The sequence below is a fragment of the Drosophila hydei genome, unplaced genomic scaffold (assembly GCF_003285905.1).
Source record: "Drosophila hydei strain 15085-1641.00,03,60 unplaced genomic scaffold, DhydRS2 tig00000060-arrow-pilon, whole genome shotgun sequence".
Classification (NCBI taxonomy): Eukaryota; Metazoa; Arthropoda; class Insecta; order Diptera; family Drosophilidae; genus Drosophila; species Drosophila hydei.
In genome coordinates this window covers 7,627,985-7,654,077 of record NW_022045656.1, presented here as the reverse complement: position 1 = coordinate 7,654,077, position 26,093 = coordinate 7,627,985, and the positions used below count along the sequence as shown (strand labels likewise).

Genomic DNA, 26,093 nt, shown 5'->3' with positions numbered 1-26,093 from the left:
TTGTTCAATCAGCCTTTGCTTAGGCATTTGAAATTCATGACAGCAAATTTGTACGTGCCAGGAAATGCTAAACAGCCTATATTCCTTGGGCCCCAACTTGCCACAGCTGGTCACAATTGGCAGGCAGCAAAAAAGGAAACAACAAAATATAGGCTGGCAAAAAACGCTAGCTCATTGTATACGGCATGGCTGTTGTTGTTGTTGTTGTTCCTGTATTTGTGTTGATTCAAATGCAAATATCGCTCGGTTGGCTGCTAAAGTTTTTCGCACGGCAAAACTTTTTTTTCGCAACGTAGACTCCTTGGCCTAGGCGAACTTCCGGCCAACTTTAAGAGCCAAATAAGCTTAGGCAACTTTACGGTTTATTGCCATGTTGTTTTGTTAGCCAAGCCGAAACCGAAACCGAAACCGAAACTGAATTCCCAATCCGACATTCAATAGATGCTCATTTTTCAAATCAAGTGAAGTGTGAACGCGCGGGATGGCAAATCGCGGCAGTGCTCGAAGGACCGTCAACAAATTTGCCACGCCAAATGAAATGTCTATAAAAAGTAGTTACACAGCATAACAAGGGGTCGGCAGCTCAGCATTTCTATTCGACTATATTTGTGGCTCCTTTTTGTGTACCCTATACTAATAAGATGGCTGCAGAGAATTGTATAAAATAGGTTCATGTGGAACACAGAGTAACGACTTCGTATAATCTAGATGGGCACCATTGTGAAATAAGCAAGTTGACCTTAGTGTTTAGGATGTAATTCCATGGGCTAGAATGCCCTTTAGTAACATATAAGCAGGTCAATACTATTTTAAATTTTTGGCCACAAAAGCCTGTTAGCTAATTAATAAATTGATTCAAGTATGAAGCTTATACAGATTAAGTCTTAAAAAAAGTTAAATCTATACTCTAAAAAATTATAAATTGATCGATTTACAATTTAGTAGCAAAATTGTTAACAAACAAAATAAAATTAAACAAAATAAAATAAAATAAAATTAAATTAAATTAGATAAAATAAAATAAAATTAAATTAAATAAGTATATAAATATAATACTTACAATTGTTTTTTCATTATTTGCATATGTCACTTCATGTCCATATAAATAAGAAGGAACTACTTATTTTTTTGTAAATATTTAAAAATTTGGCAAATTTAATTTATATTTTATAGAGTATCCCCAAGTCGAATAGTGGCATCTCTAGGCATCTTGCCTAAGCTATTTGCATTTGTGCTTTGCTTTTTTATATATTACTTTCCGGAGCCTTGTCGCCTGCTTGGGCTAAGCACTTAAAATGATTTCGAGTTTGGGCTTTGCTTATTTTATTTATTTGTGTTTATTATTTCATTTAAATGTTTTGTAAACATGCATCAAAGCTTAAACAGCTAGTTATAAATTTGTTACGGCTTATATGCTTATATATAGTATATGTATATATGTATGTATGTGTGTAATATGTGTATATATATATATAGAAAATGATGTATATAGAAATGATGATCTATGATTAAAAGTTGTCACGCTAAATTGAAGTTTGGCTTAGTTGTAAAATTCCAAAATAAAAAAACCTCTATGAATAATTGTTGTTGATTTGTTATATATATATGACTTTATATTATGTTTTATGAATATTTTCTGAAAATTGTTGAATTCATAAAACTTGAACTTAGGCCTAGCAAATACCGATATTGATTAGGGTAGCTTTAAAATATTTCTTGGCATCTTTCGAGCTGCCAAGTCTACGGCTATAAATGCTTCAACTGGTTCAAATGCAAATTTTTGTGGCAGTTTTTTTATATACATTTTAGCTGCATTGAGAGCTCTATGCAGCACCACGTATGTAAATACTTTTGAGAAGATATCAATGCTTATATGGTTTGTACAATAAAAGATATACTAATCTTAAGTTACGATTAAGTACGCATGTTGTACATGCGCCTAGCACATGAAATTAATTCAGTACAATGCAGAACTTACGCTCGAAATTTCGGAGCTGTATCAAACTTAACTTAAGCCGCTTTATGCACTAGGAGAATACTACAAATTATATTTGGCATAGTTAGCAAACTGTTTTTCCGTTTTATATAAATTTCCTTTTTTAACGTTTACCAACACTATGTCAGTCATCGGTGTGGCGCGTCTATTTGTCGGCACTCTGCATGGCCTTGCTAAGCGCAGCTCCCAGCTGACTGAAAGATGGACGTTCTTTGGGATTGGCCAGCCAGCAGGAGAGCTGTGGGTGGTGCAATGGACAGATCCATAAATTAATTAACTGCCATTAGATGGGCAATGTAAGGATACGTACCAAAATCTCCTTGAGGCAATCGGGCGTGCCCTCGGCCACGGACCATTCCAGGGTATTGGCCAGTGCACGCTGCACCACCTGCTCGCTGGTCAGCTCCTCGTGCGGCAGCTTTGTCGCCTGATTGAACAGCTCCCAGACGACCACAGCAAAGGCGAAAATGTCACTCTTGGTGGTATACTCATCTTCCTGTATGCATTCCGGTGCCAGCCAGCGCACGGGCAGCAGCGTATTCCGATGCTTATGATATTCGCGACTGTACTTGTCCTTGCAGAGGGCCGGATAGGCGACTTTAACGATAAACTCACTGGAGATGACGCAATTGCGAGTGGCCAGGTCTCTGTTGGAAGTTTAACAAGGAGTTAGAGGCAGCACCGATTAATGGCCATCATCGAAGATATATTGGCTCAATTATCTAATTCTACTGCAAGTTCGAGCTGTTATAAAGTCCCTTAACGAGACGTTGCAAATTGCTTGCAGCTGTCTCTGATGTAGATTAAGTGACTGCAGTTAGTCGGCAATTTTGGCTTTAATACTTATGAGAATTGAGAACTCGCTAAAGATATATTTTATGATTCAATTAGTAGATGAAATTATATAAGTTAAAATGCCTGTCAAATTAGATAGTCTCTGAGCGCCTCCTTCTTTAATTCCCAGTTAACAAGCTCTAATTGATCTTACCTGTGGGTGAAGCGAGCGCGATAAATTGCATCCATGCCGCGAGCGATTTGATAAGCCACAGCAAGCATCTGGCTGGTGGTTAGTGGGGGCGGCGAGGATGTGGCTGTGGCCGTATTAACCTTGCCAGCTGTGGCCAATAAAAACTGCTTGAGATCACCCCAGTCCGTGTACTCCAGCACCATGTAATGGGGATCCTTTTCGCGGCACAGGCCAAACAGACGAACGACGCCCTTGTGCGAGATGGCACGCAGCAGATCCAGCTGACGGCGGAACTCCTGACAAGCCTGCTCATCCTTGACCTTGTTTAGTGCCTTGACCAGCACCAGCTGATCGGCAGTCGACTCGGACTGTTCCTGTTCCTGTGGCTGTTCCTCCTCTTTGATTTCCTCAATATCGTCCATGGATGTTTTGGAGCGTCGCTTCTCGTTCAAAGTGCTTAGGGTGGTGCTGCCGCTGCCGCTGGCACCGCTGGCGCCGCTGCCATTCTCGCTGTTGCTGTGCTGCTTCTCAGTATCAGCATCCCTGTCGCTGGGAGACGCAACTGCCACCAGGGAGGCCTTCAGTTTGCCTACGAACACATCGCCAAACTCACCGCGTCCAATTTGTATGAGTTCACTGAGGCCGGAGCGCGGCAGAGCCAGCTGCTCATAGATATGTGCAGACTTCTTGGATGCCTTGGACTGCTGACTGCAAGCGGTATCATCGGATTTCTGGGCATCGCCATTGGCTGCGCGAGACTTGTTATGTCCGTTGCGTTGCTTAGAGAGGCAGGGCTCCTGTTCCGTGCTCTTGCCGGACTCCGCTTGATCACCGCCCGCCTCCTTGATGCTGAGCTCATTGAGGCGCGCCTTGCGTGCCTGACGGCGATAGCGACACCACAGCATAAGGCCCACCACGAGCACTATGTACGCCAGGGCAACGGTCATCGTGATGAGCACAGCGCGTGTCACCAGGAAACCATCCCCAGTCGATTCTTCCGTAATGAAACCATCGCCACTGATACGCACCATCAGTCGAACCTCCTCACGCTTGAGGCCGGCACTGTTGCCAATGGTGCAACCATATTTGCCCTCATCCTCGGCCTGGACATTGCGTATCTCGAGCGTGCCATTCTCCAGGAAGCTGAAGCGCTGCCGATCCGTATTATTCTCGCTTAGATACTTTAAATCCTTATCCCATTGTATTGTCGGCTTGGGATCACCTATAGCCTGACAGTGTATGACGGCCACGCCTTGCTCGCTGGTCTCTATGGGTCCCTCGGGCGCTACACTGAACTTGGGCGCGACAACCACATTGATGGATACGGTGGCATTAATCTGTCCCTGACTATTGCTGGCCACGCACGTATAGTTGCCGCGATGCTCGGCGCTCACATTCCTAAAGATTAAAGTGCCATTGATGTCATCCACGTGTTCGGGCAGGCTGTCATTCGCCGCATCCTGTGTAGGTAGACAGAAGTTACATGGACTATTACAAACCAATTTCAAAGCCCAGTTCGACGCGTTTTCATCTAAAATGCAAAAACCCAACCTCGCATCGCGTGCCCCGGGACAAGGTGGTAAGAGGTGCGTTTGTTTTAGACGGGCGGCAAATGGAAAAAGCGTTGATATTTTCACATTTTTCTTTCGCTTTTTCGACGCTGGACAATTTTCGGGCAAATGGGCAAACAGTTGTCAAAATTGGTCGGCGCTTGCACAACAGCTGCAAACAACGCGCGAAGAGCGCATATTAGAGGGAGCTGGCGAGAGCCGGGCGAGTGGGTTTAGCTAGTCTCGCTGGACTCAATAGGGGCTTTGCATATGAAATGTTTGCTGAAAGAAACGTTTACACAGCGTCGCGTTGCGTTTTTCAATTTGTCCGCTGGACACCGAGGAGCGAGAGGAAGTTACAAGCCTCAATATCGAGTGTGGAGTGAAACTGACTTCTGACATTTGCAAAGATTAACTCTGGCCTCATTGAAGAATTCTACTTTAAAAACTATTTTGTGGACCATACTTGGGTATAAAAACCAATTACTAACATTAGCCAGCAGCCAGTCAACGCAAACATCTCAAGAGTCGGTCGGGGCATTAGTTCCAGCCAAACATAAAAATAGATTTTTCAGTCATCCTTACTACATCCTTACAATTCACTTTTATCAATTGTTTCTCTTCTCTTGTTGATGACTCACCCGCAACCATTGCACCTGCGGCGTGGGTGTGCCCTGAGCTTTGCAGTGCAGCTTGCCCAGAGCGCCCAATTCCAGATTCTTCGATGTTGGCTGCGGCATAAACTTCAGCTGTTCAATGACCTCGAGTGTGCCGGGCGCCGAGTTGACTGCCGCATGTCCCTCCAGCTGTATTTGGCACATATACTGACCCGCATCGCTGGCAATGATGCTGTTGAAGCTGAGGGTGCCATTCTGTTTGTGCAGCACCAGTCGTCCGTCTTCGCGGACCAATGCATCCTTGCCGTGGTCCAGCGTCAGGCCGGGTATTATAGCGCCGCCAAGTTCCACATGTCGCAGGATTTTGCCATCTTTGCGCCAGCGCAGCTGAATGCGCTGATTCTGCAACTCAGCAGGTAGCTCATAGAGGCAGCTAAGGGCTGTCGGCTCGCCCTCCTTGATGATAAGCTTGTCATTGGGCCCCTGTACAATACGCAGCCCTTCGGGCGATGCCGGCAGCGACTGTGATTGGTCCATGCCTGCGGCGATGCTGCCGCCACGCTTGCCGCGACACAAAAAGACTTGCTTGCCCCAGGATTTGGGAATCTTTTGGTTCTTCTTCAGCTTGGGCAGACACTTGGGTGGCACGGGCGTCAGACTCGCCAAATGCTGATACACATAACCATGTCGGCTCATCACACGAGCCGCCGGATTGTTGGCAACACAGCGATAGAGTCCATCATCGGCGCTGCTTGGCTGGCGGACGAGCAGGCGATGCTGCTGCAGCTCCACGTTCTGCCAGCTGCTCAGCTTGGTGCTGTCCCGATACCATTCGATCTCCAGCGGCTCATCGCCAGAGGAGCTCTCCACATGACACTTGAGCAGCAGCTCGTTCCGATTGCTGCCCAGCAGCTGCACGCTGACCGCATCCAGATCTGTGTATGGAACAGAAAAGAAAGAAAAAATGTTTTATTATTAACAAGTTAAATTTATGCAGCGGCAGCAACGCGACACAAACATATACATATCAGAGTTATCTATGCCTCGCCTGGAGTCCAATAGGAAAATAAACACAAATATTTTGCTGCATTTGATAAATTGAGACCAAAATATTGAAGCGCTGACATCGGAGCATTGCAATAATATAGCTGAGATTGCGTAAGAGGAGTAGAATATATAATTTGTTGTTGTGATCAGCGAAGGCAAATGTCGTTTGGATTGTTCTTCGAATCGATCAGAGTTTTTATCATTCAGCATTCCATAAATATGCCCAATAAATATCCGCAAGATGCATATTCGGTTTTAATGCAATTCCTAGCTAGTTGTGTAGCGTGAATTCGCTTTTTTCTTTCTTGCTCGCTGCATTAAGTGCATTTTATAGTCAGCCCAACGAGCCAAACACGACGCTGCAATCTTTGCCTTTATCGCGCTGCCTGGCAGCCCATTTAAGGCGCAGAGGAAGCATAAATTGAACTGTCAGTCAGCTGCAAGGGTCTTTGGCTATATGTAAATACTTCGCAGGCTGCAGTTCTAGTCTGGACTGGCAGATACCCTGTATTATGATCGAACATATATTTATGATATCTTCGATTTGTGAGACTTCAGTTTTCGTAGACTAAATACGAGTGTTGCGAAATGAGAGCATTTTTCTGAATTTCTTAGTTCTTATGTGCTTAGTTGTTATAGTTTCTGAAATCTGTTCGACTTCAAATACATTTATTTGAGCATTCTTGCCAAATAGATAAATCAAATACTATAATTAATGTATTATATATATATATATATTTGACAAGCATAGATCTGAAGTCGACAAGATTTACATTTGTACAATAACATTATACTCAGCATACCCAATGACAACCATTTTCAACGTCTACAGGGTATTAAGCGCGCCGAGTTTTTTCGCCTCGACCCAGACGGGCGCGGGACGAGCGTTTAGCGAAAGGCGAACGGTACTTGGCAACAATTGCAGCATGAGAAAAACAGTTTGTGGCAAAAACATAAAATGAAGAATGTGCAACGCAACGCAATGCCCCAGGTTGAAATTATGTTTTAAGGCGCGCTTTTAAGGGCGTGGCAGTGCTGGCATAGAATTGCCATTGCGTTGGCTCGTAGGCACGTATTTAATTATCCAGCCCCAAGTTGCGTACAAAATCGATGCTGAATAACTAGTTATATATAGCGAAGCACTGATTGGTCATCAATAAGTCTGAATTCAATATTTAAGTTATTATGGTGTGTATAGAGTGGATTTTGCAGTGGCCTCTGCAGCTGAAACATAAAGGCGAACTAAAGTAAAAGTATACATAAAATACGAGAAGCAAGTATATATAGATACGCGAGCTTTATTTATATCTTGATGTTAGTATCTATTAGATATTTTTGTATCTGCTGAGACAAACAACTGAGAACCATGGGATATATTGACCCCTATTCAAACGGACCCGTGAACCATTTGACAAGCCTGAATGCTTAACTCTTCCTATCACAGCTGTGCCCTTTATCTACTTTATCCGTTAGATACTTTTGTGCAACAGCGCTGTCTGGATGCCAATTAGTTCACTCTACTGTCATTTTGGCCTTAACATATATAAGGCAAAGCAATTGCCGCTGGGCAACGTGGCCAAGTCAAAATACACACACACACAAACACACACACACACACACATATAGAAATACCAAAACAAATACATAACAAAGTTTTGACACTTCCTCGACGGCTTTGGCATCAGAGACGACACGGCGATGTTTATTGAGTTGTTGCTGTCGCTGCAGACTGTTGTTGTTGCTGTTGTTTATTTTTTCTATGCCACCAAATAAGTATCTACAAATATTTAGAAGCATTTTCCCTGCCGCCCGCTCAGCAGTCGTACACTGAGACAAACAAAGTCGGAGCCTAAACAAGATTTATGTGCATATGTAAATATTCCAACGCGCCCAGCAAACCGCAGACCCAGGCCAAGCTACAGACCCAGTTTGGGAGTCTAGGAGCTGGAGCTGGCAAACATTCAGATAGGCTAGGCAAAATATCCACACAGCACCATACATCCATTAGCCATTTGCCCGGATGCTAGCGCGGCTAGCGGGCAGGTTGAGCATAAAAAATATTTGTACAGATAAAAATATATGTAATATGCTTTATAAAAGTTATGACACGGTCATAAGTAAGAGATAGAGTCGAAACTCAAATATGAAAATGAATCTGGAAACTCAAAAGTAATTTATACTAAATATTTTACGCTTTACAGAATTTTCTAAAATTAGATAAAGCAAATAAATTAAATCAATATTGATATAAAAAACGATTTAATTGAGAAATACAAAAATTAAAAAAAAAAACATATTTTAAGCACCAGAGAAACTAAAAATTACTGAACAAAATCTGAAATTTTTGATTGAATATTAAATTAGCAAAAGGCTTAAAATTTTCTGAAATTGATGTTTGCTGCAATCAAACGTAAAAAATTCACAACTCTTGGAGTTCATACTAAATGGAGTCCAAAGATGATTGGCTGCTGGTCATTTCTTCGTCTTTAATATCCTGCAGTTTTAAGTTCTTCAGTAGATCGACAATGCTATCGTCCTTAATTTTGTTCATCTTGTACTGTACGTTGCCGTGAGCCTTGCACTGATCGATAATGAATTTGAAATTTTGATTTTTGCCTAGGGTGATTGGATTACCAATCAGTATTAGCAACAATTTGGCACGGGAGAGCAGCACGTTGATCCGGCGTGGATTGGATAGGAAACTTGCGCCTGAAAATGAGCTAACCAGCGATGCAATCATAATCGGTTTTTCACGCCCCTGAAATCTCTCCACGGTGCCAACTTCAACCGATTCCTGTTTAATTACGCGTAGCATACGCTTTAGCAGTTGGTATTGAGCTAAATATGGAGTCACGATGCCAATATGGTTTTGCTCCACCTTAACGCCACCAAGTCCATCTTTCAGCAGGCTCAGCACATACCAGCAGACCATCTGTGCCTCCAGCATGTTGAAGCTACTGGTGGAATTGGTTTCGATTTCCGTTTCGCCATGTGTTGCCTGGAACAAAATTGGAAACTTTCCATCTGCCAGCATGCTCCAATTGGCCGCTTGGTTGACCTGTGCCATCGGTGCCATTGGGATAAGATTGCCATTGTAAAAGAGCTTGTTGTAGAGCCCAATGATCTCCGGGTGCGCTCTGTAACTGCGCCGTAATCGTGACTGCACTGTGCGATCGTATTGACCCTTCTCGTTTACTTCGTACATTTTATGCAGCAACAGGCGTTCCATAGCGGAATGATCCAATCCGAGACTCTTGGCACGTTTGCTCTTTACGACGGGGCCCAACTGCTGGTGATCCCCAGAGAGTATAACATGGCAATTGTCATTTTTAATACCCGCAATCGCCAGCAATGTCTCTGGCTCTGAAACGGATGCGGCCTCATCAATGAAAATGTGGGTAAATTTGACAAGACTCCGTGCAGCTCTTAATCCAGACAAGCACAGAGTCGCCACAACGATTTTATATTTTGCTAAATCAATTTTTTTCAAGCCTGTGCGAGATTTAGTCTTCTTCCTTCGATTCTCTTCATAGTTGGAGTACTTCAACACAGCGGGATGAATAGATTTAACATGCTTCTTAAATTGTGTGGCCGAGATCAGGCGAAGGAGCCCTGATTCTCCGGACTGAAGTGACTGAAGACGTTTATCTTTTTCAATATGCTGGATTAGCTTCAAGGTTATCACATCGCAAGCTGCATTGGAGCCTATTGATACGAGGATACGACCCCGCCCCGTTAGGTACACTTGAAGAATAGCCTCCACAATTGTCGTGGTCTTGCCGGTGCCTGAAAGTGATTTGTGATTGCTTAATGCAGTTCTCCATTTTCCACATGCTTTCCCTTGCGCTTACCTGGGGGTCCAAACAGAATGTAGGGCACTTCCGGGTTAGGCCCAGCAACGATCTGCTGTATGGCCTCCAATTGTTCAGGATTAGATTGAATGTCAGCGTTGATTAATGACAATCTGCCTGAGTTGCTGCTTATTTTTGGTGTATTCACGTGCGGAAATAGATAGCGACGCGTTTTTGGATCTGATGTAAATCGATTCAGTGCTAGATACATTACACGAAACGGAATTCGCGGAGAACGAAAGATCACATCAAAATTTGTGTTTTTAATTGATTTTGGTGACACATTGGAGAATCTACTAGGTTCTATGATAACGCACTCTTTCGTCACATTGGTAACTACAAAAACTCTGCCAACATTGTTGAAGAGTTTCGGGATGCGTTGTATTGGCTGTTCCGAAGCTGACAGAGTGCCAACGGGCAGTAGCACAACCTCGTCCACTAAGGGTACCAACATTATCTGATTTGCCTTTTGGGACAGCTTAATGGATAATCTGCCCGCCTTAGTCAATTGGACTGGCACATCGAACTGCATTATCTGAGAATACTGCATTAGTGTGCTTAAGTCCTCAATGCTGAGCAACATCCTAAGTACGGAAATTGCATTTTCATAGTTCAATTGACGATGCTCCAAATAGGAACGAAAAGTTGCATCGGTTTTAGTAAGAATTTCATCAGAAAATTCTAGCTCTAGCGCATGCAGCATTGCAGCGCTGGGCTCGTACTTAGATACTTGGCTCATTTTCTTAATGGCAAAAAGCCAATTAAATTGTTTTACAAACAATTAAAAGCTTGATAAGGATTCACAATAACTACAGCACAGCAAACAAATATGCTTTACGCTCGATCAGCGGTTCACTCGCAACTAATAATGGGAGAGCAGCGAAACTGCTTCGAAACTTGAACAGCGTTGGATTCGCAACTGAATTTAATGGGAATCACAAAAACCAAAGTTCTCCGTGGTGACTCAGTCATACATGTACATGCAGACACACACACACACACACACATACACATACTCTTACACATTCACAATGCGCATGCAATAGTTGAGTGTATGGGAGGAGATTTCACTCACGCTCTCAGTTTTTCTATGACCCTACAACAATTATTGGTTTGCTACACTTAAATCAGCTGAGCAAAAATAGCACAGCTTATACGTAGCAAGCATTTTAAATTGTAAATATATTTATAATATAGATTTAATATATACTGCATTTATTTTATTAATAATAAAAAATGTGCCTCTAAACACTCTCTCCAAATGTATTGAAAGTTATCTTTTGGCAGTCAGCTAAAAGTTATATATCTCTCTCTCTCTCTGTTTTTAAAAGTTTTTATTATTTATGTTGCAGATAGTAAATGTATCAATCAAATTATATTTCATTAGTCACAACAGTGTTTCTTGATTTAAAAATAATAATACACAATAAAATTTAATAACATAATAATAATCATTTATGCAACGTTAAATTTGTTTTATTATTAGCTTATAGTTTATTCAGTTTGTTGAACAATATTCAACATAAATATATATAAAAAAAAAGTGTGAACGATATATCGATATACAAAAAAATACGCAATGAGAGTTTAGTATTTTTAGCGATTCTTATATGTGGGCACACTCAACCAAAGTAACTGGTAAAAAATGTTATCTACATAATATAAAACTGATTTGATATGTATAAATTAATATATATATATATTATTCATTTTATATTATATAGATACAATTTTTTACCAGTTACTTAACTTTGAAGTCGCTAATCAAAAAGCGTAACATTAGATTGATGTATGCATCATCGACAGGAAACTAACAAAGCCATAGGCACATCTATTAACACCTGCACCCCACCTGCTCGATAAGCAGTGGAAGGAGTTGCAGAGGAAGACGACCATCAGTCACACGTTGTATGTAACTTTCAATAGGTGAACGGGCAGACAAAGGTTCTGAAACCAAAAAAAACTAAGGAATGGCTGAACATAAACCTCAATGATGTAAACAATTGTCCCGACTCGGACTGGTAACCATGATAAAAATAAAAAATAAAAGATAGGTGAAGTAAACTCGCCCCGAATAAACAATACAGCGAGCCTAAACGTTGAAGGGCAAGCAACAAAATTATCGGCACACGAATAGAACCGGTGTGGCAGCAGTTTCTAGTTATCGCTGATACTTAAAGCCATTTGCCGGGTCTTACCCCAATTCATAAAACCTGGAAAGTGTGCCGGCTGTGTCTTATTTTGTCAAATGCACGTATAATCGAATAGAGGTGCTGATAAGATAAGCTGCACTGCACTGCACTGCATTGCACTTTTGTTGTTACTATATAAATGTAATTAATTGATAATCAAAAATTGTTTATTTCGTCTAAAGACGGTCAACTCTAATTAACTGAAGTGAAAATAGATTTGTGCCTAATGATGGCAGCGAATAGTGGCAAACAAAGCTAAGCAGCTTTTATTGACATATTTGTATTTTTCAATTGAATTCAAGTGTAGCGTATAATATAATGTATATAATGTAGAAGTATATATGATGCTTTAGTTACATTTTTTTTTATATATACCAAGATGTTCCAACCTCATCACCAGATTATCCATATGAAGGGTAGAGGAGGAACTGCTTATCTCAGCATCGTTTTGCTTTTGATTTGGTTCCTTGGCACTTATATGTTCATGTGTGAAGTCATCTGATAGACAGTTGCCATGCTGCTTGCATTGATCGATGATGTATTTAAAATCGTCATTTTCGCTCAAAGTCGTTGGATTGCCAATCAGTATCATCAGAAACTTGGCACGCGATAGAAATACGTTCACGCGTTTTGGATTAGATAAGAAGTGTGGATGCATGAATGAGCTGACCAATGATACAATAATAACTGGTTTTTCGCGGCCCTGATAGCGCTCCACGCTGCCAACCTCCACATCTTTCAAATTGAGCATACGTTTTAAGAGCTTAGCTTGAGCCAAATATGGAGTTACGACACCAATTTCGTCCTGCTGCACTTGTATACCGTCACCAAGGCCATTTTTTAAAAGAAACTTTACAAACCAACAGACCCTCTCTGCCTCCAGCTCATTGAAGCTGCTGGTGGAATTCCGTGCGCGCTCCGTTTTTCCGTACGTCGAATTAAATAAGATGGGGAATTCTCCGTTTGGCAAAATACTCCATTTGGCGGCTTGGCCAACCTTTTGCAGTGGGGCTAATGGTATTAGCTGATTATCGTAATAAAGTTTATTGTAAATTCCAACGATCGCCGGATGGGACCTGTAATTCCGACGCAAGCGTGACTGCAGTCTGGTATCATAGTTGCCTTCGTTGTTCACATTGTATAGCTTGTTAAGGAGCAGGCGCTCCATTAGGGATTGGCCCAGTCCTAGGGATGCCGCACGTTGACTCTTTATAACTGGACCCAGTTGCTTGTGGTCTCCGGATAGTATAACATGGCAATCCTGTTGCTTAACGCCCACAATGGCCATCAATGCCTCGGGCTCCATTGATGCGGCCGCCTCATCAATGAAAATGTAACTGAATTTGTTCCATCCAGTCAAATGATACATGCGGGCAACGCCGCATAATGTAGCAACAACAATTTTACAACCGGCTAAGATATTTTTAATAGCGTTTGTATCATTCACACAGCTGAAACATTTTCCGAGCCTTGGATCTATAGGGTTGTGGTAGGTACTCGAATAAATGCGTATAAACTCCAGTTTAGATCTCCAACCTTGTGACTTTTTAGCTATCATGCCAAATCTTTTAGTCTCAATAGCTTCGCAAATTCTTAAAGCAATTGTGTCACAGGCTGAATTCGAGCCAGCTGTAACAATAATACACGATTGCTTCTGAATGTATAGTTGTAGTATGGCCTCGACAATTGTTGTAGTTTTGCCAGTACCTTAAATTTATAATTCAGTTAAGCACGTGACTTAGCAATTCAGTCAAGCGATCTTCGGTCACTTACCTGGAGGGCCAAACACAATAAAAGGTGCCCTCGTATCGGGCCCAGCTAGAATCTGGCGCACAGCTGTCAACTGTTCAGGATTTGTTGCTATCGATTCGTTGAGTAACGAACTAGCTTTTAGTTGATCGGTCAACGATTTCTGATGGTGCCAGTTTTTGGAGTTGGATATGGGATAAAGGTATTGACGCGTATAACTGCAGTTGGCCAGTAGTTTTAAGGCGTTGTACATGAAATTAAATGGTGTGCGAGGCGAACGAAAGATCACCTGGAAACTTTTATTTAGCACTTTCTCTGGACGTAGTTTTACTCTAAGTTCTAACGGATCATTCGGAAACTGTTTCGGTTCGTACAAATTAAACCAAACACGTTTGCATTTCACCATCGTAATTTTCCCAACGTGACGCTTATGTACATTTCCCAATAAATGACAGTCCGCCATAATGTATAGCTCCGTTGGAGGTAGTGAAATACTAGCCGACACAAGCACCACTTCGTCTATAAAGGGGTTCAATACATCTTCAGCTCCATTTGTGGTGTTATTTAAATTAACATAGAATTCGTTCCGGTGATGATCATGATATACGTGGTTTGAGTGCATAAGTTTTTCATACGGCTGCATTGAGATTATGTCCTCAATGCTAAGCAGAGTTGTGAATACCTTGGACACATTATCGCTGGTCAACTCAAGCGTATTCATATAAGTAGCAAATTGAGTGCTAGTTGAGGCCAGACTCTCATTCGTAAAGTTTAACTTGAAGGCTTTCAACATTTCCGAGGATGGACCGAAGCACATTGTTTTACACTCAGAGGGATCACTCATTTTAAGGCTGTGTTCTCCGTTTAGCGATCAACTCAAAACTGAGCAATTCCATGAAGTCCCTGAATTTCAAGAATTTGCTTTTGCTTAAGCTCGATCTATCGATATATCGCGTCAACGCTGTCGAAGCAACATCAATGTTTATTTATGTATCTTCCTACAAACTTTTTTTAAACAGTTTTTTAACCACACAGTCAAGCACAGTCAATATGCAACTCGAAGAAATCGATGATGTTATACAAATTTTTTCAACTTGTAAGCATTTTAGCAAATTCTAACCCTAATACTTAATACTTAATACTTAATACTTAATACTTAATAATACTTATGCACAGTCTAAAGAATTCTTCAAGATATGTATATGAAGACTTCTTATATGCATTAGCCATTAATGGGAAATCATGAATTATTAAGTACCTTGACAATGCCATATACTGTATCTTTGAGTGCGCAATCGAAATCTTTTATCTCCATTAACTTTGTCCTTGTTCTGACTTGTAATTTTCACGACAAATTTATGGCCAACTGACTAGAGCACCATTTGGTCAAAGCCCTGTGCTCAGTGCGCTATCTGCGCTGCTGTATCTTTAATTAAAGTTGGCCGCTCTCTGGGATGGTCAAGCGGTTTTCAAATTAAAACGTTAAGCATTCGATTATCGGCCGCAAATGCCTTTAGATCTACGCAATTGCTGAAACTTTTGGCTAATGATCAACTCATGTAACTGCAACTGAAGGCAGCTGACAGAACAGTTAGTCGACTAGCAGATACCACTTAATAGTTAATATTGTAAGCCTGTGGAATCAATTGACATAGCTGGAAATATCATATTTAAAAAATACCATACGTAAGTTATATACAAAAAATATATATTTTAAAGTTATTTATATCAATATACCCTTCTATCGCACTCACTTGAGTACAGAGTGTGATAAATAGACCAGAATGGAAGAGAAAAAGGGACGATACGAGAGAATGCGATAAATACAATGGAAGAGAGACGCGCCAAAAAGCTGACTACAATTTCTGTCTGCGTCCCTTTAATGTTTTCAAGCTTGGGCTCGTAAAATTTTATGCGTTTTTCCGGCATTCACCAAATGAAAATTATCCACATGGCCCACCGAAATGTACAAGAACCCAACTTGCCAACTGCAGTCAACTTGAACTTGTGTAGCTCACAGATACAACAACAACAATAGCAGCATTGAATGGGGGTGACGGTGTGCACAATGTCGGTTGGCTGGGGGAGTAGGGGATGGGAGGGAGGAGGCATCGTTGCTCTGAGGGTTGGTTTGTCCACAGCGTTGTTGCCTATTCGCTTTTGCCCCCCTTTTGTGCTGTTGTGTCTTTGCATTTTGTTTGGTTTTTATGACTTTGGCTGGCTGTTTGGTTGCCATTGTTGTTGTTGCTGTTGCTGTTGCTGTTGCTGTTGCCATTTCTCATTTTATGTTTATGTTTCGTGTTAATGTTGCATTTCATTTCCATGTACATTTCAGCATGCCCGCTGCCTTGGATTACTGGTCCGCCTCTTAAGGGTATCCAACTTCGTCTCCATGGCACACACTACATACATAACTCAGCTCAGCTGTTGGTCCGTGTGTATCCTTGAGTTATCCTTGCAGCGAGAGTCCAACAACCCCTTTACACTGTTTGTCTCTTCAATTCACTGTCTGTCTGTCTGTCTGACTGGCTGCCAGTTGTCTGGCTCTAGTCTGCCTCCGTTTCAGTTGCGTTTGCTTTTGCTCAGCTTAGCTCAGTTGGTCCTTTTTCTACGCTGTCTGCTCGAATCTGTATAGCCATCAGTTAGCTCTACACTGCAACAAATACTGCAATTCATATGCGAATGGGATTGCAACAATTCGATTGTATATGCAATGCATTCAAGTACTCTATTATTTCATTGTTTTCGCTACGTTATAAACAAAAACAAATCATGCGGGCTGCCAGCGTAAATAATAATTTGTTTTTCGATACAGATATTTGGCATCGACTTTCACATCGTCATGTTATTAGAATTATTCAACGAATGTGTTTGTTTAGTTTACTGAAGGGAAGGGAACACTGCGTTCGATTTTAATTTTTTGATATCATCTTCTGTATGTGGTGGATAATTTGTTCAATGTTGCAAGCGAAAGGCCAATTTACTTGATGCAAAAAGTTCCAATCAGACACAAAGAATTTGCAAGCAGCGCCATCTCTTGGCGATTAGATGAACGATGACCCTATGCATATTTCAATAGTTGCTGTCTGCCTGTGGATATTTCAGGAGTGGGGCACACATTAACCCACTTAGCCCTTGGCCATTCAGTGGCGCCAGAGCGAAGGGCTGTGGCATCATACTCGAACACTCAAAATAAATTGTATTCTTATGCTCCACTCTTGCTTTAAGACATTTAGCGACCTTTCAACAGGGCGAGAGAGCCAGCCAGCTGCCATTAAAATCAAGTTCCAAAAACTACAAATTAATTAGTTAATTAATTGGGTAAAACACTTGAGTGTGGAGCGCGCGAGACGCTATAAATTGGTTGGAGTTATGCTGCAACCTCTTTGATCAGCTAGCAGGCGGTGCTGACAGCGAGCAGCCAGCAGCAACACATGCAACACATGCAGCACAGATTGTGCATAAAACTTCCATACGCTTTGTTTACTTGCACACTGGGGGCAGGAGGGGGCAAACGGGGGCCAAGGGGCAGCGACTGTTTGTTAAATTTATGCATTTTTCTGCTTAAAGGCAATGCAACTAAATGAACATCAATCACATGACGCCGACTCTGACGAGGGGCACAAGAACAGGAACATCAACTGCAACTGCAACTGCAACTGCACTTGCCACTTGGTTGCATAGATCTTCTTCATTCTCCTTCTCTCTTTCATTTCTTATTTCTTTTTCTGTGTGTCTTCGTTTTGGCCACGCAACGTTAGCTGGTAAATGCATTGCACTGCACTTCCTGTACAAGCACAGGAGGAGGCGGGGCATGAGGCATGAGTTGGTTGTTGTGCGTGACGTATGTACATCAAAAGTTTTGCTTTTTATCTTTGATCAATGTTGTTGTGTTTGTTATTCGTGTGCTTTTATGCTTCTGCACCTTTGCCAGCTTGCAGTTCTGGTCAGCCGGAAAAGGGAAGTCGAGGGTATAAGCTAGACGCGTCTAATCATAAATTCGTTATTTATCAAATGTTATTAGCGCTAAAGAAACCCAGTGAATGCCTTGCTTAATTTGCAGATGTTTTGCACATCTGCTTAGGCTTATTATTAATTAATTTAATGGAGGAACTCAGCGGCTTTTAGAAGTTCCTTTTACAGTCGTGGCCGACACTTTGACTACTTGGCATACGCTCAATTATTAATTTAGTCTTTGAATTGGGTACTTACATATCACGCTCAATTTGGCTGGTGGCGACGCCTGCCTGGCTCCGCTGGCCGCGCTGGCTGCGATGCACACATAATCGCCGGCATCCTCGCGCTGCACCGACTCGATATGCAAATTGGAGCCAATTTGCAGGACGCGCCTGTCATATACAATTTGCTGACCTGCAATGGCATCGAATGGAGGAGCGTGAAGCCTGAAGGCATGATGTCGAACTAACTCTGGCGTGGTACTCACCATTATGCAGCCACTCATAGTGCAAGTCGCCGTAGGGTCCTGTGGCCTCGCAGCCAAAGTCAGCAGCATCGGATTCAACAATGGCTTGGCTCTGCGGCGTTTGAATGAAGCGCGATGAGCTGGCCAAACCGAGTGCTTTAATAAAAAGAGAAAGATGGATTATTGTTGGGGAGACTGACATTTGTATACTATTTATAAGGTAAACAAATCGAAGAAGAAATGCTTTGGTTCTCATATTCCTGAGTGATTCAAGCAACATAACTTTTAAATACTAATTCTTCAGGAATTTCGAAAACTTTAATCGCACACAACCAAAAACCGGCTCATTTAATAAAATGTGCAGACGGAGAAAAGGGCTTCGGTACGTTGACTCGACATCAATTTAATATAATTAACAAAAATTGCATTTAGCATAATTGCGTTTAATTAAAGTGGTTTAAGCAAATTAAATGCGCTTAAGCGCCTCAAATTACAGTGTTTAAGCTAAATGCAATTTTGTTAAGCGCCAAATGGCAAAAACAAAATATTACAAAGCATAAACACAGGCGCAGTTGCGTGTCGAGAAAACACAAAAAATTACATACAATATGTGTTTAAAAATATGCACAAAAAACATTTAAAGGCAAAAGCATATCGAAGTCTAAATACTCTATGTTATATGTTATATGTTATATGTTATATGTTATATGTTATATGTTATATGTTATATGTTATATGTTATATGTTATATGTTATATGTTATATATTATATATTATATGTTATATGTTATATGTTATATGTTATATGTTATATGTTATATGTTATATGTTATATGTTATGTTATATGTTAGATGTTATATTATATGTTATATGTTATATGTTATATGTTATATGTTATATGTTATATGTTATATGTTATATGTTATATGTTATATGTTATATGTTCTATGTTCTCTGTTCTCTGTTCTCTGTTCTCTGTTTATCTGTTCTCTGTTCTCTGTTCTCTGTTCTCTGTTCTCTGTTCTCTGTTCTCTGTTCTATGTTCTCTGTTCTATGTTCTCTGTTCTCTGTTCTCTGTTCTCTGTTCTCTGTTCTCTGTTCTCTGTTCTCTGTTCTCTGTTCTCTGTTCTCTGTTCTCTGTTCTCTGTTCTCTGTTCTCTGTTCTCTGTTCTCTGTTCTCTGTTCTCTGTTCTCTGTTCTCTGTTCTCTGTTATCTGTTCTCTGTTATATGTTATATGTTATATGGTTTATGTTATATGTTATACTCTTTAGGAGGGTAAAAACTGGTAAAACACAAAACAACGTCGGCCTCTGCGCTGATGCACAGCATAATTAAAAGCCTGGGACTGGACCTGTGCCTGGGTTATAAAAAATAGTGGCCAGTAAAAAGTGCAGGCGAATATTTTAATGCAATCAGCCGGCCGCAAATGGAATTTATGGCAAATATAATTTATTTTTGGCTTAGCGTACAAATAATAAAAAACACATATATTTATGATCAAAGGGAGAGTGTAATAGCACATGCAAATGGTTCTGAACATAGAAGCAAGCTAGATGGACTTAATGGATTGTAAGAGCAATGCTTTGCATATCCATAAATAAATATCGTTTCGAGCTATACTAAAAGTATGAAAAGTATATATTGAATGTATTATGAGAGGGAAAATATAGCTAAATCGAGCTATTATTATTTTATTTACTATTTGCAAGCAGACCTTACAATAAGCTGAAGCTTAACCAACTGTATCTGTTTTATATAGTTGTTGAACTCTTAGGCTTATGCTTGCCTACATCAAGATTACCATTAAGGCAATTCGTATAAGGCGCCACCTCACACACACACACATTAAGCTGTTTTACCTGGTAACAAAGAGGGAGAGAAAACTAAGTAAAAGGAAACTTGGCAAGCAATTCAGCGACGATTACTTTTGATTGTGGTACGAGCCGCGTGGATCCCTTTTAAGAGGGAACAAGAGCAACTACAAAACGAAGGCCATTATATTTGGGCACTAATTGAAGCAATTTGAGAAAACACCTCGACAAGACAGCAGCAGCTCCAGTTTGAGGCGGGGCAGGACACGGAATCAATAAGCAGCCCAGAGCAGGCAGCAACATCATTAAACTCATTTGGTTTGTTCTCTTGTTGTTCGTGTTGTTGGTTGAGCTTTTGGCAAATCATATGCCAGTCACATAGCCAGCGACGTGTTATGATACACCACAAAGACGGAGCCACAAAGTCAACCACAAAGGCTGTCAGGCAGGCGCTTGAGTCTTTCTACTAACCAACCAACCAACCAGCCAGTCAGTCAGTCAGTCCGTCAGGGCAGCAGAATCGATTTAATTTGTTGTTGCAACCAGCGTCCCACCACTCACTCTCTCTCTTCCGTCTCCAAAGGCGTCGATTAAAGAAATATGCGCCCCGGTACGACTCCGTTCGATTCGGTTTATTTCGTCTTGATTGCGCTGACGTGAGCAAAAAAGTCAAGCGCAAAGTTGTATATGGACGAGGGCCAGACTCAAGTTAAAAAAGAAGATGTAAATATTTTGCACGTCGATGATTTTATACACTTTATGAAAAATCTGATGTTAAGAGAGTATGATCCGGTCCGGTCGACTATCATATATGAAAGGACGATAGCTATGATGTCGATATATACATATCAGATAAGCATGGCAATAACAACTGAACTATTATAGATTCAACCATTTGTATATATATATACTCAGTTGCGTTACGTGCTTCGTGAGGAATCTGGAATACTCTCAGGAGGCCTATAGAAATGAGTTCATGCGGCAGGCTGGGAGCAGCCCAAGCAGCGGGAATCCAGCTTCAGCTTCATCTGTTCCCCTTCCATGCCTATCTGGCTGTCTATCAGATGGTCAGACTGACTGTGTGTGTGTGCGTGATAATTAGTTCGTTTGTTTGCGCTACATTGGAGTGTCCGAGTTCCGTAATGGACCAATACTGAAATCGGACTGTCGGCGACCAACTGCTGTGGCTGCCACAAATTGTGTGGGGCAACATTTGTCGATTAAGCGCAATGAATGCGAAAATATCGCCGTAATAATCAGGAGTCCCAAACAGAGATCTATGTGGCACAGTCAGCACTTGAATTAGACTCTTGATAGGCTGCTGCTTGTTATTGTTATTGAAAGCGACAAGCACAACAACAAATACATAGACAGACAGACACCATGGGTGGTGCCGAAGAAGAAGGGGACAACAGCCAAAGGAAAAACTCAACTGTCAGTCAAGAATCGCTGGCATTCCTACAGTCAGCACTGGGAAACCTTTCGGAAAACTGCAAGTCAACATGGGAAAGGCATTCAAACAGCAAAGCAGTCAAGCTGAAGGAGACCCAGCGACAGAGAGCGGGCAAACTGTGAATGAAAGCTCCAAATGAATGTGCATGACAATTACACGTCAAAAGTTTGATGTAGGGCTTGCAGCCAGGCAAAACAGCAAAAACAGCGCCGAATCAAAGTAAACAGCAATGAAATGCCATAAAAAGTAAAATAGAAAAATAAACAAAAAGGCAAAATAACAAAATGACAAAATAACAAAGCAAAAGGATGTCCATTTGTGAGCTGCTTGCTTTGTCACTGCAATGATGCGATCTTTCGTACCCTGTTATTGTGATAGAACAGCCTTTCGTATAGAGATTAATATGAAATGAAGAAATTAAATTATAATAAAATATGTATATTATATTTCCTTGATCTGCTCTTGACTGATACAAGTTAACAGCTCGAGAGGCGGCAAATTATATATGATTTCTTAAATAATAAATTCATAATTTTTATAAATTTTAAGACGGCTAATGTTATGAAAATCGATAAAAAGGTATCAAAATCTATCAGAGCTTACATTCAACCTTCAGATCTTACCTTTTTTTGATTACTACAACTAGCTCAGATTTAGGCATTGACTATCTAACAGCGTGAATATCTGACTGATTCAAAGCTGTAGCCTAAATAAACAGACGTCTTTTTTAGTTATAGCCAACTCTTCTTATTGGTTACACATTTTGAAGATACTATTTAATAAGGTTTCTTATAAAACTAAAAGATTCCTAGCAGCATTCAATAGAGACGTCATTAAAATATTTCAAAGATTTAAGTTTTCTTTATATCAAGCTTAGGCTCATATAAAACAATATAAAATATTCGCTGAGCAGCGCAAATTTCGAATAGTACGATCAACTTCATTTATTTATAATGTTTAAAGTAAAATTATTTAAATGAAAAGTTGTGCGAACTCATAGCAAGAAATTCCTAGGATTATATACTCTACATTAAAACGCCATACTCTTCAAGCACTTGCCAACGTCTGCTCATATTTAATAATCCAAAAGTTGAGTCCAAAATCATATACATATATCATCTTTTCACAGGCTCCAGCGAGTCGTTGTATAATGTGAAGTGGCTTCAACGAGCCGCTGGCCCATCTAATCTGAACACACAGCGAAACAATGCTCGAAGTGAGTGAGGGACCCTAGAGATTTGCAATACACGTCTAATTCATGCAATTATGAGTGCTCGACATGAACTTAAAGTTTGCCATTGGTCCTAAAAAAGGGGGCAAGCTGTACGGTGGCTGCATATTCATATAGTTGCTGCCTCATGTCAGCTGCCAGGCCAGATCTCTCTGAATATCCGTGTGTGTGTGTGTGTGTGTGGGTTGGTCGGCATGGCAGGGCATGGTATAGCATGTTGCATGCAGCATTTTGCATGCTTGAATAACAAATTATGAGTGCCACACAAAGACTCGCACAGAAAGAGAGTGAAAGAGTGAGAGAGAGAGAGCAAGACTGCCTTATTATTTGCCATACAAATAATGGACGTTGAGCGTTGCACAGATTTGAAATATGCACCATGCCACAGGCAATGAATGCGACGTCGACGTCGACTGCGACTGCGACTGCCACTCTGTTCCCAGCTCGAGTTCTGGCTCCGGTTGCCTTTTGTCTGCGGCTGTTTGCCTTTGTGCTACTTAACAGTCAGCAGTTTTAAGCGTGTCCTGTCAAACACAAAACACAACACACACACATGTTTGTGTATTAGTGGGCATGTAGTTTTGCATAATTGTGCGCTCTACGAAATCTCAATTCCTCAAGCGTCAAATGCATTTGATTAGCTGAATTTTCGGCGTCGCTTGCCGCACTTCAAGTGCCAATGACGATCCTTTTTGCCCGAGTGCCTGGCCGGTCCTGTCTGTCTCGCAGTCTATCTCTGTCTTTCTTTGTCTTTTGTTATGTTCTTGACATTGTTTGCATTGCTTGTTCCTTGCCTAACGACTTTATTTTGAACTTGGCCGGCATATCCTTGCAGTTCCGCTCATCCACTTGCAGAGGCAGTCCCTTCCACTAGGGACACGAAAAGTGCCAGGGCCGGTACCTAGCCATCTCCAGCGCTGCGGCCTGTGCCGGCTGCCTGTTAATTGACTCATTTTGCGCGCCGTTTGCTTTCAGATTCAATTGCTGTGGTCGCTGTCGGCTTCTGGGCTCACATCTAGCTTTAGTTTCGTAATTCGAGCTCAATGCGGTTTGGTTTGGCTTGTTTTCTTTGAGGAAGCCAGACCACTGGAGCTGCCCAGAATTTGCACAATGAACACTGAGCACCTACAGCTTGGCTTAAGAATGGAAATGGAGTCGACTTATTACGCTAGCCGACTTTCTATGGCAGCCAGCTTACCTAGCACAGTCTAGTTAAGCATTGTACAGGTAAGCCAAAGGCAAGAGCAAACGCTCTATTTTACATTTTTCTGCTTGGTTAAAAAAGCATTTGAACTGAGTGTTTGTTGTTGAATTCTATTGAATTTTATTTGCAGTGTTATGTATAAACGTATATATGTTTGAGAGTGTGCGTGTGTGTGTTAAGGTTACATAGCTTTGTCGGAGCTGTTTCGTACTCATTGCTTTAAGAAACTCAAATACGAATTTCCTTTAATAAAAAGGAACTACTTAAGGTAGCAATTACTTAGATTTTAATATTATAATAAATATATAATATATTATAAATAATATAAATATATGCTAATAACATATACGTTGACAAGTCTTGAATCCCAGGCTATTGCATGCGGTGAAGGCTTTAGTTAATAGTGTTCTATTTATACTAATAATTTTCTACAACATGCCATTTTGTTATGAGCAACATTTAATATATATAATACAATAATAATAATAATAAATATAAATATATATAATAATATATATAATATTTGAGCTCTTTCCCTAAGTAGAGCTACATTTTGAATGCTGAAGAAGAATAAATTCATAAATGTTTTGCTATAAAATATAATATTTTATATGTAATTGTAATTTTTGCAATCAAACCACCTAATGGGTCCTCTTACAGCCAAGCCATAGTCGAATATATACAAATTTGGTTAAACAAATACTTAGACAATTTGGCTTAAGTTTCGTCTTATATAACATATATAAGACCTAAGCCAAATTGGATAAATATTTGTTTAAATATATGTATAAATATATATATATATATATATATATATATATATATATCAGTTGTAGGAGTTTAACATAAAATATATATATATATATATATAAATATATATATATTTAATTAAATATATATTTATATTATTGATAAATATATTTTCTTTATCAACTCAAACTTTATTTTTACAACAGATAAATTCGATAATCGAAGCCTTTCGATGTTAAACTCCTACAACAGATTTCCTATTTACCATTCTAGTTACTAGTTCTTGCATTCAATTGCTCTTCTATTGGCCAGAAATATGAACTCAACATGAGCCATGTCAACTCGCTCGCTTTCGCTTATGCCATTTAGTTTTAAATATTTACTTAATATTATTTCAACTCAGTGTTTCTTCTCTTTCTTGAATTGCACTTACCCAGCACAGTGAATGCCAGACTAAGCATCAACCACATATTCATATCCATGATGATGGGCATCCTCAGTCAATTCGACGTCGTCGTGGAGTGTCTGAGAGTGTCTTCTCTTGCTGAGCACTCTGAGCGAGCCAATTAGCAAACTATATGATAACACGACACTCACACAATTACACACTCGCACATACAGAGAGACACACGTTGATTGTGAATATAATGTGCTGACAAACTGATGAGATATTCAAAGTTGAAGTTTTGTATATGTACTTTTGTATATCCCTAGATGCCACAGTGGGCTATACTCTTGTAAGTGCAGCCACTCGAAAATGCACTCCACTCAACGCAATGCATGTGTAAATATTCAATATTTGGTTGCCAGCCCAGTCGGACGAGGATGATGACGATGACGACGACGGTGACGACGGCGACGACGGCGACGACTGGGACGACGACGACAGCGATTCCAACTGATGACTGTTGACTGCCTTTTTTAACGCTTTGCTTTGTATCTGATGGCGGGGGGCTTGATATTTACTATAGACACTCAAATTAAATTGGTATTTACATAGTTGGAACGCATGAAATGCATTTATCACTGAACACGGCGACCAAAAGCAGCAAAGATACGCACACGACTCACGGCACTTGCTTTTTTATATGCTATTATTGTTGTTGTTGTTGTTGTTGTTGTTAATATTGTTATTGTTGTTGGCTTGGTTTATGTTTCGTGGTTGCGTTTTTTATCAGCGCCTAGATTGACAAGCGACAAGCAGCCAAGATACTCGTTGCCCGCTGCTGCCTCAGCTGCTGTCGTCAAAT

At 40.6% G+C, this 26,093-nt stretch overlaps 2 protein-coding genes across 2 annotated transcripts; both read right to left on the bottom strand.

The window, feature by feature from the left end:
• Window positions 1-1,546: 1,546 nt before the first annotated feature.
• Window positions 1,547-25,484, bottom strand: LOC111595405 (tyrosine-protein kinase-like otk). The gene is made up of 7 exons (XM_023309118.2): window positions 25,277-25,484; window positions 18,414-18,548; window positions 18,182-18,340; window positions 5,155-6,065; window positions 2,985-4,423; window positions 2,307-2,643; window positions 1,547-2,234 (listed from the first exon to the last, which is right to left on the bottom strand). The coding sequence occupies exons 1-7, from the start codon at window positions 25,335-25,337 to the stop codon at window positions 2,142-2,144; spliced, it is 3,135 nt and encodes a 1,044-aa protein (XP_023164886.2). The 5' UTR covers window positions 25,338-25,484; the 3' UTR covers window positions 1,547-2,141.
• LOC111595406 (putative helicase mov-10-B.1) lies at window positions 8,488-10,913 on the bottom strand. The gene is made up of 2 exons (XM_023309119.2): window positions 10,029-10,913; window positions 8,488-9,963 (listed from the first exon to the last, which is right to left on the bottom strand). The coding sequence occupies exons 1-2, from the start codon at window positions 10,765-10,767 to the stop codon at window positions 8,618-8,620; spliced, it is 2,085 nt and encodes a 694-aa protein (XP_023164887.2). The 5' UTR covers window positions 10,768-10,913; the 3' UTR covers window positions 8,488-8,617.
• Window positions 25,485-26,093: the final 609 nt, after the last annotated feature.

Excerpts from the sequence above, each read along its gene's own strand:
- LOC111595406 (XM_023309119.2), bottom strand. The coding sequence starts at position 10,767 with ATGAGCCAAGTATCTAAGTACGAGCCCAGCGCTGCAATGCTGCATGCG. Across the intron at positions 9,964-10,028 it reads CATTCTGTTTGGACCCCCAG|GCACCGGCAAGACCACGACA; the intron begins GTAAGCGCAAGG and ends AATCACTTTCAG.
- LOC111595405 (XM_023309118.2), bottom strand. The coding sequence starts at position 25,337 with ATGCCCATCATCATGGATATGAATATGTGGTTGATGCTTAGTCTGGCA. Across the intron at positions 4,424-5,154 it reads CGCAGGTGCAATGGTTGCGG|GATGCGGCGAATGACAGCCT; the intron begins GTGAGTCATCAA and ends CTACCTACACAG. Across the intron at positions 2,644-2,984 it reads CGCGCTCGCTTCACCCACAG|AGACCTGGCCACTCGCAATT; the intron begins GTAAGATCAATT and ends AACTTCCAACAG.